General features: G+C 42.3%; 1 protein-coding gene across 1 annotated transcript in view; it reads left to right on the top strand.

Moving 5' to 3' along the window:
• The window catches only part of ankef1a (ankyrin repeat and EF-hand domain containing 1a), a 36,150-nt gene extending 22,448 nt beyond the window's left edge, over window positions 1–13,702 (top strand). The window contains exons 5-9 of the mRNA XM_067988406.1: window positions 1,109–1,931; window positions 3,438–3,664; window positions 8,084–8,262; window positions 9,336–9,464; window positions 13,403–13,702. Coding sequence (XP_067844507.1) covers window positions 1,109–1,931; window positions 3,438–3,664; window positions 8,084–8,262; window positions 9,336–9,464; window positions 13,403–13,561 — 1,517 coding nt within the window. The 3' untranslated portion in view covers window positions 13,562–13,702. The remainder of the gene's footprint in view (window positions 1–1,108; window positions 1,932–3,437; window positions 3,665–8,083; window positions 8,263–9,335; window positions 9,465–13,402) is intronic.
• The last annotated feature ends 1,036 nt before the right edge of the window (window positions 13,703–14,738 follow it).

Genomic DNA, 14,738 nt, shown 5'->3' with positions numbered 1-14,738 from the left:
CCGTCCAATTTGAGGGCTGGACCTCGTTTTAATATCTGAAACTGGTCTCCCACCCAAAGTCAGCGGGAATGACTTATCATAGAATGATACAGCACAGGAGGAGGTCATTCAGTCCATCGTGCCTGTGTCGGCTCTTTGGAAGAGCTAGCCAATTAGTCCCATTCCCTTTCCCCCATAGCCCTGCAAATTTTTCCCCTTCAAGTATTTATCCAATTCCCTTTTGAAAGTTATTATTGAATCTGCTTCCACCGCCCTTTCAGGCAGCGCATTCCAGATCATAACAACTTCAAGGCAGGCGGACGGGAGCAGGAATAGGGGTGGGAAGACCCAAGCTATCTTGCTCCTCCTAGCCCCCAAGGAATCCTCCAGAGGAATAAAAAATATCACTTCCCTTGGCCTCTTCTGGCCACTCTCCTGCGTCCCGCTAGCTTTCTCTGGCAGCTTCGACACCAGATTTAAATTAGGCATCTGACTGCTTGCAACAGGAGCCTCGTCCGACTTCAAAATTACCAAAGATAAAATGCCGCCAGGTGGGAACGTGGATTCAACGAACCTTACAGCACAGAAGGAGGCCATTTGGCCCATCATGCCTGTGCCGGGCTCTTTTGAAAGAGCCATCCAATTAGTCCCACTCCCCTGCTCTTACCCCACAGTGCTGCAAATTTTTTCTTTTCAAGTGTGTATCCAGTAAGTGGCCGATTTCAACCTCCCCCACGCGCCGTTCCCGCTGGCCAGGGTTAAAATCGACCATGATATAGCTCATTTTCGGCAAGAATGAGCTATGAAGATTGTGCTCAGTACTAAAGTGGCTTAGACGTAGCTATATGGATCATTATGGCTGGAGAATCCTGCAGCACCCACTAAATTATGTGCCCGAATTTCCAAAATGCATCACCACTGGGCAAAGCTCTGTGCTGGGAGTGCGAATTTGTAAAATACATGTAATAGAATCAGCTGTATTGGTTGTCAAGAAGGAAAATATAACCCATTGCTCTTCAATGTGAGGGCGGAACAGGAAGGAGGGTATAATGAAGGAGAATACATGAAAGTTTACTGCAATAGACAACTTGTAATGTTTTCTCATTTGACTTTTTGGCTTTTCTCTTAGGGAGCATCCCCAAAACGAAAAACTTGCAGCAAAAAACCCCAGGAGCTGTAGCCAAAGCAAATGGCCACAAAGCCGTAACAAAAGAACTACGCAAGGCAGAGCGTCTCTTCACTAAATATACCAAACCTCACGCAAAAAATCCCAACGCACCCTGGGCTATCAGGCTCTATGACTGGTCCCTGTATCATGAACATATCCTTCGGAATGCATTTGCAACTATGGACAGGGGAGATGGCACGCTTGCAAGAGAGGATTTTGCTGCAATTCTGCAGGAAAAGAATGTACCTATGCAGGAAGATGAAATAATTGCGCTAATGACTGCACATGACAAAGCTCGTACTGGATTTATTGATTTCAATGAGTTTTTCAGTGGTATCAAGTACCTCGAAAAGATTTATCTCATGGCCTCATATGCACCCAAGAAGAAGAGGGGAAAGAAAGGTAAACGGGGCAAGAAAGGCAAATTAAATATACCAATACCAATTTGCACTCTTCCAGAGGAGTATATATTTCGACGTCCAGATGGAGGCCCACCAGAGTTCATGATTGAAAACTTTCAGAATTTTACGGATACAAATCGATTTAACCGCGATCAGCCACCTGAGCATCCATTGCAGGATGACTCTGCATGGTACTTAGATAAACCAGACAAAGTGTATACAAATATTAACCACGCAACAAAAGCAGAAGACATGCAATCTTTAAAGAAAGCATTTTTTCAGGGTGTACCGGTCAATGTGCAGGACAAATTTTTTACAACTCCACTTATGACAGCCTGTGCAGATGGAAATTTCACACTTGCCAAATACCTAGTGGAAACAAAGTAAGTCTGACTCTTTTCTGACTGATGTTAAAATCATCTGGAATTTTTTTTCATCGATGCTATGTACATTTTCCTCCAAACTTGTGAATGTGCTTTTGGCAGATTTTCATCCACAGCAATGTCGACCTCTAACTGCAGCGGGCTCAGGGGAAAAATTGGGTAGGGAGACCCGTTCTGTCGTCTCCCAGCTACCTGATGCCACATTTGGAGCTTGCAGCCAAAAGTAATGTTAGGGTTACAGCACGTCCACATGGGCAGGCATATTGTAATGAGATGCAAATGACTTATTTCCTGTCGTTAGCACCATTGTAATCAGGTGTTTTTGGCATCCAAAGGTTGCCAATGTCTCAGCGGGCAGGATTTAAACTCTAGAGGGCCAGCTTGCCTAGTGCAATCGATTGCCAAACAGTTGAATGCACTAGGTAAAGTGGAAGCTGTAAAAACTCATTCTTTTCATTAAATTTTTTTTCTTCTGCTGGGATCAGCAGCCACACTTCACTGGGTAAAGGACTGCACTCACTCCCCTTCCCCACCTCCATTCAAGATGGGCAAGCCATGCAGGGAGCCCGCCAAGATTATGTTAATGAACCTGACCCCAGGAAATCATCTGAACTCATTTCAGTTGTTTATTAAAAAAAAAATCACCCTGTGATAAGCATTATTTTGCATATGTGCATGATAATTAGGCCTTCTGATTTTTCGCTTTTATCATTTATACTGAATTTGGGTCAAGAAATCAGCTGGGAGCAAATACGTGTTTTTTGGATCAAAACTTTTGACTTTAGTCAGCAAAAACCACCTTAAAAGGAACATAAAAGTATTTTAAGTAAATAATAAATGCTTACAGTTGTCTTGAGCAGTAAAAGGAGTTGACGTGCATCTTTATCTGTACCTCGGTGGCTCTTTCCTTATGGGTCTCCATTCAGCTGTCTGTACGTGATGCACTCTGCATCAGTGCTGTCTAATGGTGTAGAGAGAAGATGAAGGGCTCCCATTCCAAACAGGGAATGGGGCTTAATGTCTCACACCAGAATGGTAGTATTATAATTTGACATTTTTGGGTTATACCAGCATTTTAACCCTTGGAATTTGTTATTCAGAGAGTAGTTTATCAGGTTTAAATCTGAAATCTGAAGTCTTAATGATAGGGATTTTTTTTAGATTTCTTTGTCTTACTTGTTGACATTGTTTAATAATATAAGACAGCTGTGGATTGAGGAAATATTGGCTTTGTGTTGTACTACTTGAATGGATAGTGTATCGTATATAAGATGTGCAGTAGTACTTAGTTATTTTTTACAGAGATTTTTCAGGAAAATCGCTCGTATATTATTACAGCAATATTCCTGTTAAGTGGTGTCACACTTCACATTATTTTCCTTTGAGGTGCACACAAGAGCATATTAACCTCTGGTTAAATATTAGCACTTAGAATAAATACACTCAAATTAAAAACGAATCATAATAATCAATATGGTTATATTATAATGTTTTATGTGTTTCCAGGGCTAATGTAAATGCTTATGATAATTTACTGTGGACACCCCTTCACCATGCATGCCATTCAGGACAGCGGGACATTGTGGAATTGCTACTGAAGGCTGGCGCATCGGTAAATGCGGTTTCCATAAATGGAGCCACACCTTTAATAAGGGCAATAGAAAGCTGCAGATTGGAGTGTGTAACATACCTGATTAGCCATGGTGCTAGTGTTGATATGGAGAACAATAAAGGTATGCTAGCACTGTGTGACATGATTTGCAGACATTATAAGCCAAAATTGAAAGAAAATATTTAAGGTAATAAGAGCTTGGGTGTAGATCTTGACTTTGTGCGATAGTGTAAAATGGGTGATAGTGAGTGGGCAGCCCATTTAACATCTCCTCCGATTTTTATTGCCATTGTGTTTGAGATAAAAATGTGAAGAATCGTTAAAACCCATAATGAATCACAATTTACTGGTTATTACTTCCAGAAATGGAGAGTTAAGAGAATCAAAGAAGCAAATGAGTAAGAGAACAGAACATCCTTAATAATTTCAAAAAGGCAGAACTTTTATTTCCATGGTACCAGCAATGCTCTCTTATGGTGCCTGCAGCACCATGTGCTCAGCAGCAAATGGTATGGATCCCAAGCTCTGTCAGTGCTCTGAGCTTGTGCACAAGCTGTGCTCATTTAAAAAAAAAGAAAATCTTGCATTCATTTAGCGCCTTTCACAACCTCAGGACGTCCCAATGCTCTTTATAGCCAATTAAGTCCTTTTGAAGTGTAGTCACTGTTAAGGCCCAAGCATGCATGTAAATTATGGGAGAGGCCCATAATGTAGCTGGAGAAGCCCTGTAATAAAATTGCGGGGTGGCCCTCTCCTTCGCCTTTCGTGGCAGGACCTCGTGCACCATCATCTGCAATGCCCGATCTGAAAATTGGGCCAGCTTTCCCCAGCAATATTTAAAGAAAAAGCCAAGCTCCTCTTTCAGAGCAGCCAACAACCTGTTCACAGCTCTGCTCCCTTGATGCCCTTACAATATGTCATGTGCTACATGCTAGGAGTAGAAGCAAATTATGGTAATCAGATGGGTCTCCTTTTTAAAAAATATTCTGCGTTGCTTCTGATGAAACTAATGAGATCCAACTGAATTAAAGAAGCTGAAGGATAAACCTTGTGCTAGTTATTTCTTATGAGCAATTGGAGGCTATTTGCTGAGCTCCATATATCATATCAACTAGTAACAGGTCTCAATAAAAATTATTCTCATAATGTATTCCACTCCATTGTGCATACATCATCGGAGCCCCACTATCCTAAGTACTTATTGGAGGGGGTGTGAAGAAATGATTGACATCTTCCATATCTTTTGGACATGCCCATTGATTGTAAAAAATGACGCCACAAGATCACAAGATAATTACAGATGAGGGAAGCCATTAGTTCATTCATCCAGGATGACTCTCAATTTCCCTAGTGCATCATCCAATTGGTTCTTAAATGATTCCAGGGTTTTTTTCTCCACTACTGCATCTGAGAGTCCATTTTATCACTCCTTGTGTGAAGAAGAACTTCCAGTTAAAATGGAGCGGCTCCATTTCCCGCTCCGTTCCTGCCAGTTCTGATTTGAACACCGCTGGGTTTTGGCAGGGGATGAGGCCAGACTCAGGCAGGAACCTCATGCATAAATACTAATTGCTATGAGAGAGTGCAGAAGAGATCTACTAGAAAGGTACCAGGGATGAGGGACTTCAGTTATGTGGAGAGACTGGAAAAGCTGGGATTGTTCTCCTTAGAACGGAGAAGGTTAAGAGGAGATTTGATAGAGGTGTTCAAAATCATGAACGGTTTTGATGGAATAAATAAAGAGAAACTGTTTCCAGTGGCAGAAGGATCCGTAACCAGAGGACACAGATTTAAGGTGATCGGCAAAAGAGCTAGAGGCGACACGAGGAAACATTTGTTTACGCAGCAAGTTGTTATGATCTGGGATGTATTGCCTGAAAAGGTGGTGGAAGCAGATTCAATAGTAACTTTCAAAAGGGAATTGGATAAATACTTGAAGGGAAAAAAATTACAGGGATATGGGGAAAGAGCAGGAGAATGGGACTAATTGGATAGGTCTTTCAAACACCCGGCACAGGCACGTTGAGCTGAATGGCCTCCTCCTGTGCTTTACCTACTATGATACTGTGTCACTAGCACCCAAATGGCGTTCTAACTGAGGTATGATTGGGGAAGCCACCGCTGCTTACCCACCAGGCTGAAGCAGGTCAGCCACTGGTGGGAAGGGCGAAGAGACCATCCAGATAAAAGTGAAAAAATGTCCTTTGTGGCCGCAGGAGGAGCGTGGTCCATGGAATATAACATTAAGACCCCCCTTGCCAAATGGACTGAGCACTGAAATCCTCCGCACATGTCCTTGGGTGTGCTTCTCCAATCTCCTGAAAGGAGGACTGATTAACACTTTGCTAAGACAAGGCCATATATGAATCATTAAGCTGCTTTGTTTTACAGTCAGCAAGTGAACGTAGAGAGTAATCTAAATAACAACTTAATTTAACTTAAGTTCAGTCCCTCCTCAAAGATAAGAAAAATAACAAACCACGGCACCTTGTCCCAGTTAGCGGGCTAACTATAACTTGGTTTTGGTCAACCATATCACTGAATCAGGCCAAGTCTTGCTCTGGGCCTCTTCTGCTCTTTTCTTAAGGTAGACAGACCTAGGACTTAACCTGCTTCTCTCAGCAAACCTTAGCAACTGACCTTGAACATGTGGGCTGTGGTTTTTTATGTTGTGGAGATGCCGGTGATGGACTGGGGTTGACAATTGTAAACAATTTTACAACACCAAGTTATAGTCCAGCAATTTTATTTTAAATTCACAAGCTTTCGGAGGCTACCTCCTTCCTCAGGTGAACGATGTTTTTTATGTGGCCTCTCTGGACAGGAAGTTTGGCAGTTTGACTCCTTTCCCTTCTGAGCGTTGGCCATTAAAGCTGCCAATTAACCAGCTACTGCCCTCTCAGGAGAGGATTACGAACATATGAAATTGATGGGCAGGTAAAGACCAGCTGGTCCATCAAACCCGCCCCACACGCGTGGCCGGAGCATCATGGCCAAACAGTTCTCAGCAGACAGCCCCCTGCTGTATGCAGAGGAACGGTTTCTCCCACCATCTCACGGGTGAATGTGTACTGGAAGTGTCTGAAATGAGATATCAAATTACCTATTGTCCCAGATCATTGTGGATAACAATTTCACTGGTTGTCTCTCTAACTCTTGAGTGAGGTTATTAACATAGCAATCCACGCTTTGCTTCTCTCTGTCAAGGTGACAGAAAGGATGCTGGACCTTTGACAATTAATGCTTTAAAGGACTAAACATGAGTTCATGTCAGGAACATTATTATAGTTTAAACCTGAAATCCCTACTAGGTCAAATAGCCAATAATCCATAGTCATAACTGTTCCATTGGGCCTAATGGTAGTACAATTGATTGAAATCCAGGGCTAGCTGGAGAACTACACCAGACACACCCCCAGGGTATAGGGAGTTAGGTGGGAGATGTGCTCACTCCCCCTGACTAAAATTTGGGACGGAATTTAAACAGGGCAGAAACCTGGTGGATTCAGGTTGTGCCCCAAATCCCAGCTTCTCAGCGGTAATCAAAATTTCAGCACCTCGGCCTCTACTATTGAGATTTCAGCATTTATTCTCTTCGATGAAAAATTTCCTGAATTAAAAATTACAACAAAAGCTGCCGATTTATGAGAGAATTGAAATTGTTTTAATTGGAGGATGGTCCAACTTCTTAAGATCCTGGAGGCAAGTGTGATATAAATGTAATAGTTTATTTAAATTGTGAGCACATATTTAGAGGATATAAATAGAAAATTGCAAAATGGAGAGTCAGTAACAATGGAAATTGTATATTGAAAGCAGCAATAAGCCAAATAGCCTCTAGTTGCTTTATGCTTTTTGTGTTGTTTATGTCCTTTTGGATAATCAGAGTGGCATCATTATTTAAATCTGTTTTTTAGATTTTCTAAAACAATAGTGTAAAAAAAAACTCAGATAATTCTGCTCACCACCGCCTTTTGATGTTACTGCTCACAACATCTACATCTACTGTAATTAGTTGTTATGAGTAGGAATTTCTCACTTACAAGTGAAAGAAATAAGAAGTACTGAGAGATTGCTGTGCTGTCAGAGATGACGCCTTTTGAGTGAAACGTTAAACTGAGTTTTTATCTGCCGTCTCAAGTAGAGGTAAAAAAAAATCCCAATATTTATCCCTCAACCAACATCACGAAGATCTGTTGTGTAACTTATCTCATTGCTGTTTGTGGCACTTTACTGTGTGCAAATTGGCTGCCGTGTTTGTCTACACTGCAACAGTGACTACACTTCAAAAGTACTTCATTGGCTGTGAAGTGCTTTGGGATGTCCTGAGGATACGAGAGGCCTCTGCAAATTCATCCTTTTTTAATATTGTCGCTTTGTTTCTAAAAAATCGGGTTATGATCTGGACTTTTTGCTCAATTATCTTTGGTGCTAAGGGAGAAATTTGGATAACACACTGGCTGATGACACTAACCCTTATGCACGGTACATTTTACAATGTGACACTATACTCTGGCTATACTTTTCTCATTAAAACTAGGGCAAAATGCTTTGGACATAGCAAATGCCTATGCAGATTTAAGGATAATTGAAGTGGTCAAAGCAAAGCTGGAAAGCCTTCCGAAAAAAGAGAAACCTAAAAGCAAAGGAGGAAAAGGAGGCAGTGCGGCATCTTCAAGGCCTCAGACTACTGCAGCTGGATCTTCTGTTGCAGAGATGGTAACCAATACCTTTCATGTCTTGCTCTTGAGCGCTTTCTGATAGCCCAAAGAAGCTGCGTACTTTGTTAATTGGTAAATAAGGAGCGCAAAAGAAGATCACGACACATTGGAGCTGAATTTCCACTGGAGATGATCCTGGCACTTACACTGGGATTGTGTACGCCCAATGCCTTCCACTGCTGACACCCCCCTCCCTCCACCCACCCCAGAGTTTGTGGGGTCACGGGTCATGCCACTTTGGGCACATTTCGGGCACCTGCCCTATCTTTGGGTCTCCAGGCCATGACTCAGGCCTGGAGTCTCCCATTGGGACCCACTTCCACACTTCTCAGGTTCACTATTGAACTGGCCCAGAAAATCCGTGGCCGTTTCGGCAGACTCCTGCCAAAGTGAAGTCCACCGGAACCACCAAAAACTAAGCCGCAATCCAATTACACCAAGGGATAAATTTTTTTTCTTCACCACATGGGCAGTAATCTGGCGGAAGTTAGTTATGTTAATGAATTGAACTCGCTGCATTTTACCAGCAGGTTGTACAGTATATTTCAGGGGCATTGTCCCCATGACTGAGGAATGGGCCCTTTTATCCCAGCAAGGAATCAACACCTTGCGAGGTGGAGGGTTGGAATTGGAGAGGGAAAAAATATCTTGCAACGATAGCAAAAATGTTCATTTGTGTGCAGAAGTACTACTGCAGTTTTTAAAAGTTAAACAGTGTAATGGAATATTAGTTCCAGTGTGTTTTCCTAAAGTATGCTCTGGATACCTTATAGGCTCAGTGAGTTATTGCAGTTCAAAGTATGAAAGTCCCATGACTTATAACTACTGCAGGCTTAAATGAGTTATGATGATCTTTTGCCTAAGTTCAAAACCACCTGGAGCCCTTTGCTCCTGCTAAGATATGCCTTTGTTCTATGGATGGACTGGTCCCAAAAGACCCTTAAATGTATGTTTAACTGAATTCTGGAACACTGCACACTCACTGTTGGATGTTTCTTTCACAGATGAAATCCCACTCAAAATAAATATTCACTTTTTACTCTAATATCCTTTTTTCTCTAACAACTGTAGGTTTCAGTTCTGCCTCACCCAATAAGGCAACCAAAGAAGGACCTTCCTAAGGAAAGCATAGCAAAGAAAAGTGAAATGTTAAACAGTGGAGTTCCCAAGAAAATTGACATTACCTTTGTACCAAGAAACGTAAGCACGGGACCTGCTGCTAAAACATTTTCCTTTAACAAAACTGCTAAGACCATCAAAGGTCCAAAAGCTGGCAAAGACCTCAGATTATTGGTTAGCTCAGCATGCCGTGGTGTCTGAATGCTAGAGGAAGAATGACATGTATATGGGTTAAAATCCAAACTCAGCTCTATTCCTCAGACAAAAATCTCGAAAGAACATAAGAACATAAGAAATAGGAGCAGGAGTAGGCCATACGGCCCCTCGAGCCTGCTCCGCCATTCAATAAGGTCATGGCTGAACTTTGACCTCAACTCCTCTTTCCCGCCCGATCCCCGTATCCCTTGATTCCCTTAGAGTAAACAAATCTATCAATCTCAGCCTTGAATATATTCAATGACTGAGCATCCACAGCCCTCTGGGGTAGAAAATTCCAAAGATTCACTACCCTCTGAGTGAAGAAATTCCTTCTCATCTCGGTCCTAAATGGCCGACCCCTTATCCTGAGGAAAGGTAGTACTCTCAGACTTGTCGCGTGTGATGTGTAGCCAGCAGCTCTGATGTTAGCTTTGTGTTCTGCCCAAGAACAAAGGGGCCCTGTTTGCCAGCAGGTTAAATTTTAATTTTAAGAAAGAGCAGATTGGAGCATCAACTCTCTTTTAACAATAAAAATACTCAAATCAAAGTTTTAAAAATTCCCACTTACTAAATTTGACTTCGTTTCAGGGGGTGATATGTCAAGAATTCAACTGTTTGAGGCAAAAGTATGTGTCGTTGCCGTGCATTACCAGAACAGTGGAAACAGATTACTTTAGCGGACACTTATCTTGGCACACTTCTGAAATGTGCCTCTGGGATGTTGATCTCCTGATTTTAGACACCGCATTCACCTGCTTTGGCCCCTCTTTCCAAGCAGCCCATTCAGCAGCCTTCTGTGGAGGGCGCCTCTCCAAATCAAAGATTGCAACCCTCCTTTCTTTCACTTCCCTGAGCACAACCTCAAGGGCTCTATCTGAAAAGGGAACAACCCTCCCTCATCCCATGTGGAGCTTTGCAGGCTCCACAGACATCTTCAGCATCGCAGCAAAAAGGATGCCTTAACAGTCCACTATTACAGCACTGGAATTGCAGATGAACCTTTTATTTGCAGTGGCTTCCATGTTCCCAGCATAAGGCCCAATCTGTGCCAGGAGCACTGAATAATTATTTAAATGAGGAGACCTCCGAAAATACCAGGAGGTCTTCTTTTCATGCCCGTGATCGTAGATGTGCCAGTGCACCTCTTGTTGTGATGCTACTATGCTGACAGCAGAAAACCTCCCCTAACTTTATTTCCTCATCCTGTACAATAGCCTTAAATATGTTCCATTTTTCTCCACTGTTCCCTCCCTATCTCTGTAACCTCTTCCAGCCCCACAACCCTCCGAGATCTCTGTACTTCTCCAATTCTGGCCTCTTGCACGTCCCAAATTTTAATCGCGCCACCATTGGCGGCTGTGCCTTCAGCTGCCTAGGCCCTAAGCTATGGAATTCCCCCCCTAAACCTCTCTGCCTCTCTATCTCTCTCTCTCTTCCTTTAAGACACTCCTTAAAACCCACCTCTTTGACCAAGCTTTTGGTCACCTGTCCTAATATCACTTTATGTGGCTCAATATCAAATTTTGTTTGATAATCGCTCCTGTGAAGCACCTTGGGATGTTTTACTTCGTTATTGGCATTATTTAAATACAAGTTGTTGTTGTTCTTGTTGTTTTTAAATATGGTTTTCCAATTATAATTGCCCAAGATTCTTTTGAGAGCTCCAAAATCTGTTGTTCCAAAGTCTAGTACCACCACATTATTGTTTTTAGCTTTTGACAACAATATCAAATCTAAGAATGCAATGATCACCAGATCCCAGGTGCTCAGCAATCTCCAGTTCTGGTGGATCGCTAAACACCAGATCTAACAGAGCCTCCGCTGTAATAACCCGCCTCATGTATCGTATGAGGAAACTATCCCGGATTGCCTCAGTGAATCTGTTTGTGTTCTCATCCCTCCCTTCAGGTTGTCCCTGACCTGACCATTCAGCCTGTGGAAAGTCTCCCATGATTTGTACATTACGATGTTCTGCAGCCCTCCATACTTGCCCAAATAGCCCCCCCATTTCCTTGCTTACCTTGTGCTGGTAATCTATAGTGGTTACCAATTAATAATTTGCCACCCTTATCATTACTTAGCTCTATCCATATTATTTCAACTTTACCTCCTTTTGTTGCCGTATCTACCATTTCTAAAGCTGCTCTATAATTCCTTATCAACAAAGCAACTCATCCATCTCTCTTTATAGGTCTAATTTTGTGAAACATTTTCTTCTACTTTCTCAGCTAGAGCTCTTGGTCATCCTTTGTTTCTGAGACAATAATGTCAATAGTCTCGATAATTGCATCTACCTCTAACTCTAGTAGTTTATTCCCGGAGCATAATGACATGTGATGTAAATGATTCCCTATTTACACTGGAGCCCTACCTTTGGAGACAGAGTGCTGGTGGCAGCAAAAGTAAATGTGGTACTTGGGGTCAGATCAACCATTTTATTCTGGCCACTAAAGAACTGACCTCTGACCCAGCCCGTACAAGCCAGCAATATGGGAGTAGGTTTTCCTCTTCCCCACCTGGGCAGTAATCTGGCGGGGTGGATTGCATGACCTTTATAGAAGCTGCCTGATTTCAGGCGGTTCCTATAAAGGATGTGCGATTCACCCAGTCAGGTTGCCACCCAGGTAGTGAGGATGAAAATATAACCTGTGCTTTCAACATTGCTGGGCTGTACAGATCTTCTCCCAACATCAAGAGAGGTAAACAGGCAGAGAGACATGGATGTCATTATATAGTAAGTACATTGGCTCCTGGTCTGGGAACGCCTCGATTTTAAAATTCTCACCTTTGTTTTCAAACCCCTCCATGGCCTCGCCCCTCCCTTTCTCTGTAACCTCCTCCAGCCCTACAGCCCTCCGAGATCTCTGCGCTCCTCCAATTCTGGCCTCTTGTGCATCCCCAATTTTAATCGCTCCACCAGTGGCGACCGTGCCTTCAGCTGCCTAGGCCTTAAGCTCTGGAATTCCTTCCTTAAACCTCTCCCCCTCTCTCTCCTTTAAGGCGCTCCTTAAAACCCACCTCTTTGACCAAGCTTTTAGCCACCTATCCTAATGTCTCCTTATGTGGCTCGGTGTCACATTTTGTTTGATAACGCTCCTGTGAAGCACCTTGGGATGTTTTGCTACGTTAAAGGCGCTATATAAGTGCAAGTTAAGTTGTCGTTGTTGTTGCAACAACACATGCCCAAGATGGTGTAAATGCAGTTTGTTTAAAGTCACATTCACAACTTCTGAGCATCACATAGTCTTGGCGTTACCAAATCAGCCTCACAGCATAAATGAACAATGGAAACAGCCTCGTATTGTAAAACCAAATCCAGTCCCAGTGGTTCTGTAATAAAAACTGGATGTAACATGTACAACTGAATTCAGGGAGTTAGAAAGATTATTTAACCAAAGATAATGTCCCAATGTCATTTGTGATTTGTCATTCAGTAAGTCACTGAGGACTGTCAGCTATATCATAAGTAATGAATGTGGATGATCTTCTTCAGGATGATGAGTAGATGCAGCACAACTTGGAATATTTTGTTTCTCATTCTTATTCTAAAAATGGAATCCCACACTCACTCACCTGACGAAGGAGAAAGCCTCCGAAAGCTTGTGATTTTCAAATAAAACAGTTGGACTATAACCTGGTGTTGTAAGATTCCTTACATTTGTCAACCCCAGTCCATCACCGGCATCTCCACATCATTATTCTAAAAAGAGTAAGAAGGTGACATATGTCAATTGTGAACTTGTTCTGTACTAAAATGATCAATAATCACTGTAAATGTATGAATTTCATACGGTATAAGAGCTTTTCCCATTTCTTTGAAGATATGGAATAATCCACCAACAACTGCTGACCTAATTCAAAGAAGAGTCGAACGCCGGGAAAGATTCACCTATGAAGTGGATTTTAATGATTTCCTAATGCCTTTCAAGAAAAATATCAAAAACAAATTGGAGGAATTGGAAGGTGCGGGTGCCAAGTAAGGAGGACTTTGCACAGAACAGCTGCCGAAATTTGGAAAAATGGCATTAATCGGAGGCAAGTGAAGTACAAGTGAGTGAATAAAAGGCAGATGCAACAGAGTAGGTTTTTGTTTCAAGGACTGCCAAATACATTTGAAAGGTTTGTGAAACTCTCAACATCTCATTGGAAAAGATTAGGTGTTAGAAACTTTCAAAAATGTGATCCTGTTTCAGTCTATGGTATTGTGTTAATGAATAAAGCGTAGAATTTCTACAAAAGTACACTATTTTTGATTTATCTTACATAGCACTTTGGATATCTATTCTGCTTTAAGTATATAATGATTGCATTGTTTTAAGTAAAGTAATTCATATCTTAAAGAAGATTCTTTTGCAATAAAACAGTGAGATACAGAATAGAAATATAGAATTACATAGAAGTTACAACACAGTAACAGGCCATTCGGCCCAACCAGTCTGTGTTGGTGTTTACCCTCCATGCGAGCAAATGGTCCTAATCACATTTACCCACCCTGTTCCCAGATCTCTTTATCCTCCTTTACTGTACCCACCTATCCAATCAGTGCTAAACAAGTTCACAAATCACGTGTAACCTTCCTGCTCTCTACTGCTCTCTCTGCCGTTAGATGCCTCCTTAAAACCCATCTCTTCAACCAAACATCTCGTGCCTCTCCTAACTCCCTCACAGTGGCTCAGCATGCATTGTTTTCTTCCCCTTTGAAGCACTTTGGGGTGTTTTTTGACTTTAAAGGTGCTATCTAAATGCAAATCGGTGTGGTAAAGGCACCACAGTCTGCTTTGGGGAGTGAGGCCATGGGTACGTTCTCTAAACTCAGTAGTGTCAGTGCTGTGCGTTCTCTGAACTCTGTAGTGTCAGCGCTGTACGTTCTCTAAACTCTGTAGTGTCAGTGCTGTGCGTTCTCTGAACTCGGTAGTGTCAGTGCTGTGCGTTCTCTGAATTCGGTAGTGTTAGTGCTGTGCATTCTCTGAACTCGGTAGTGTCAGTGCTGTGCGTTCTCTAAACTCTGTAGTGTCAGTGCTGTGCGTTCTCTGAACTCGGTAGTGTCAGTGCTGTGCGTTCTCTGAACTCGATAGTGTCAGTGCTGTGCGTTCTCTGAACTCGGTAGTGTCAGTGCTGTGCGTTCTCTGAACTCGGTAGTGTCAGTGCTGTGCGTTC

This window comes from Heptranchias perlo, chromosome 8 (genome assembly GCF_035084215.1).
Source record: "Heptranchias perlo isolate sHepPer1 chromosome 8, sHepPer1.hap1, whole genome shotgun sequence".
In the NCBI taxonomy this organism is placed as follows: Eukaryota; Metazoa; Chordata; class Chondrichthyes; order Hexanchiformes; family Hexanchidae; genus Heptranchias; species Heptranchias perlo.
The sequence above is the reverse complement of the archived record's forward strand: the minus strand, read 5'-3'. Positions and strand labels throughout refer to the sequence as shown.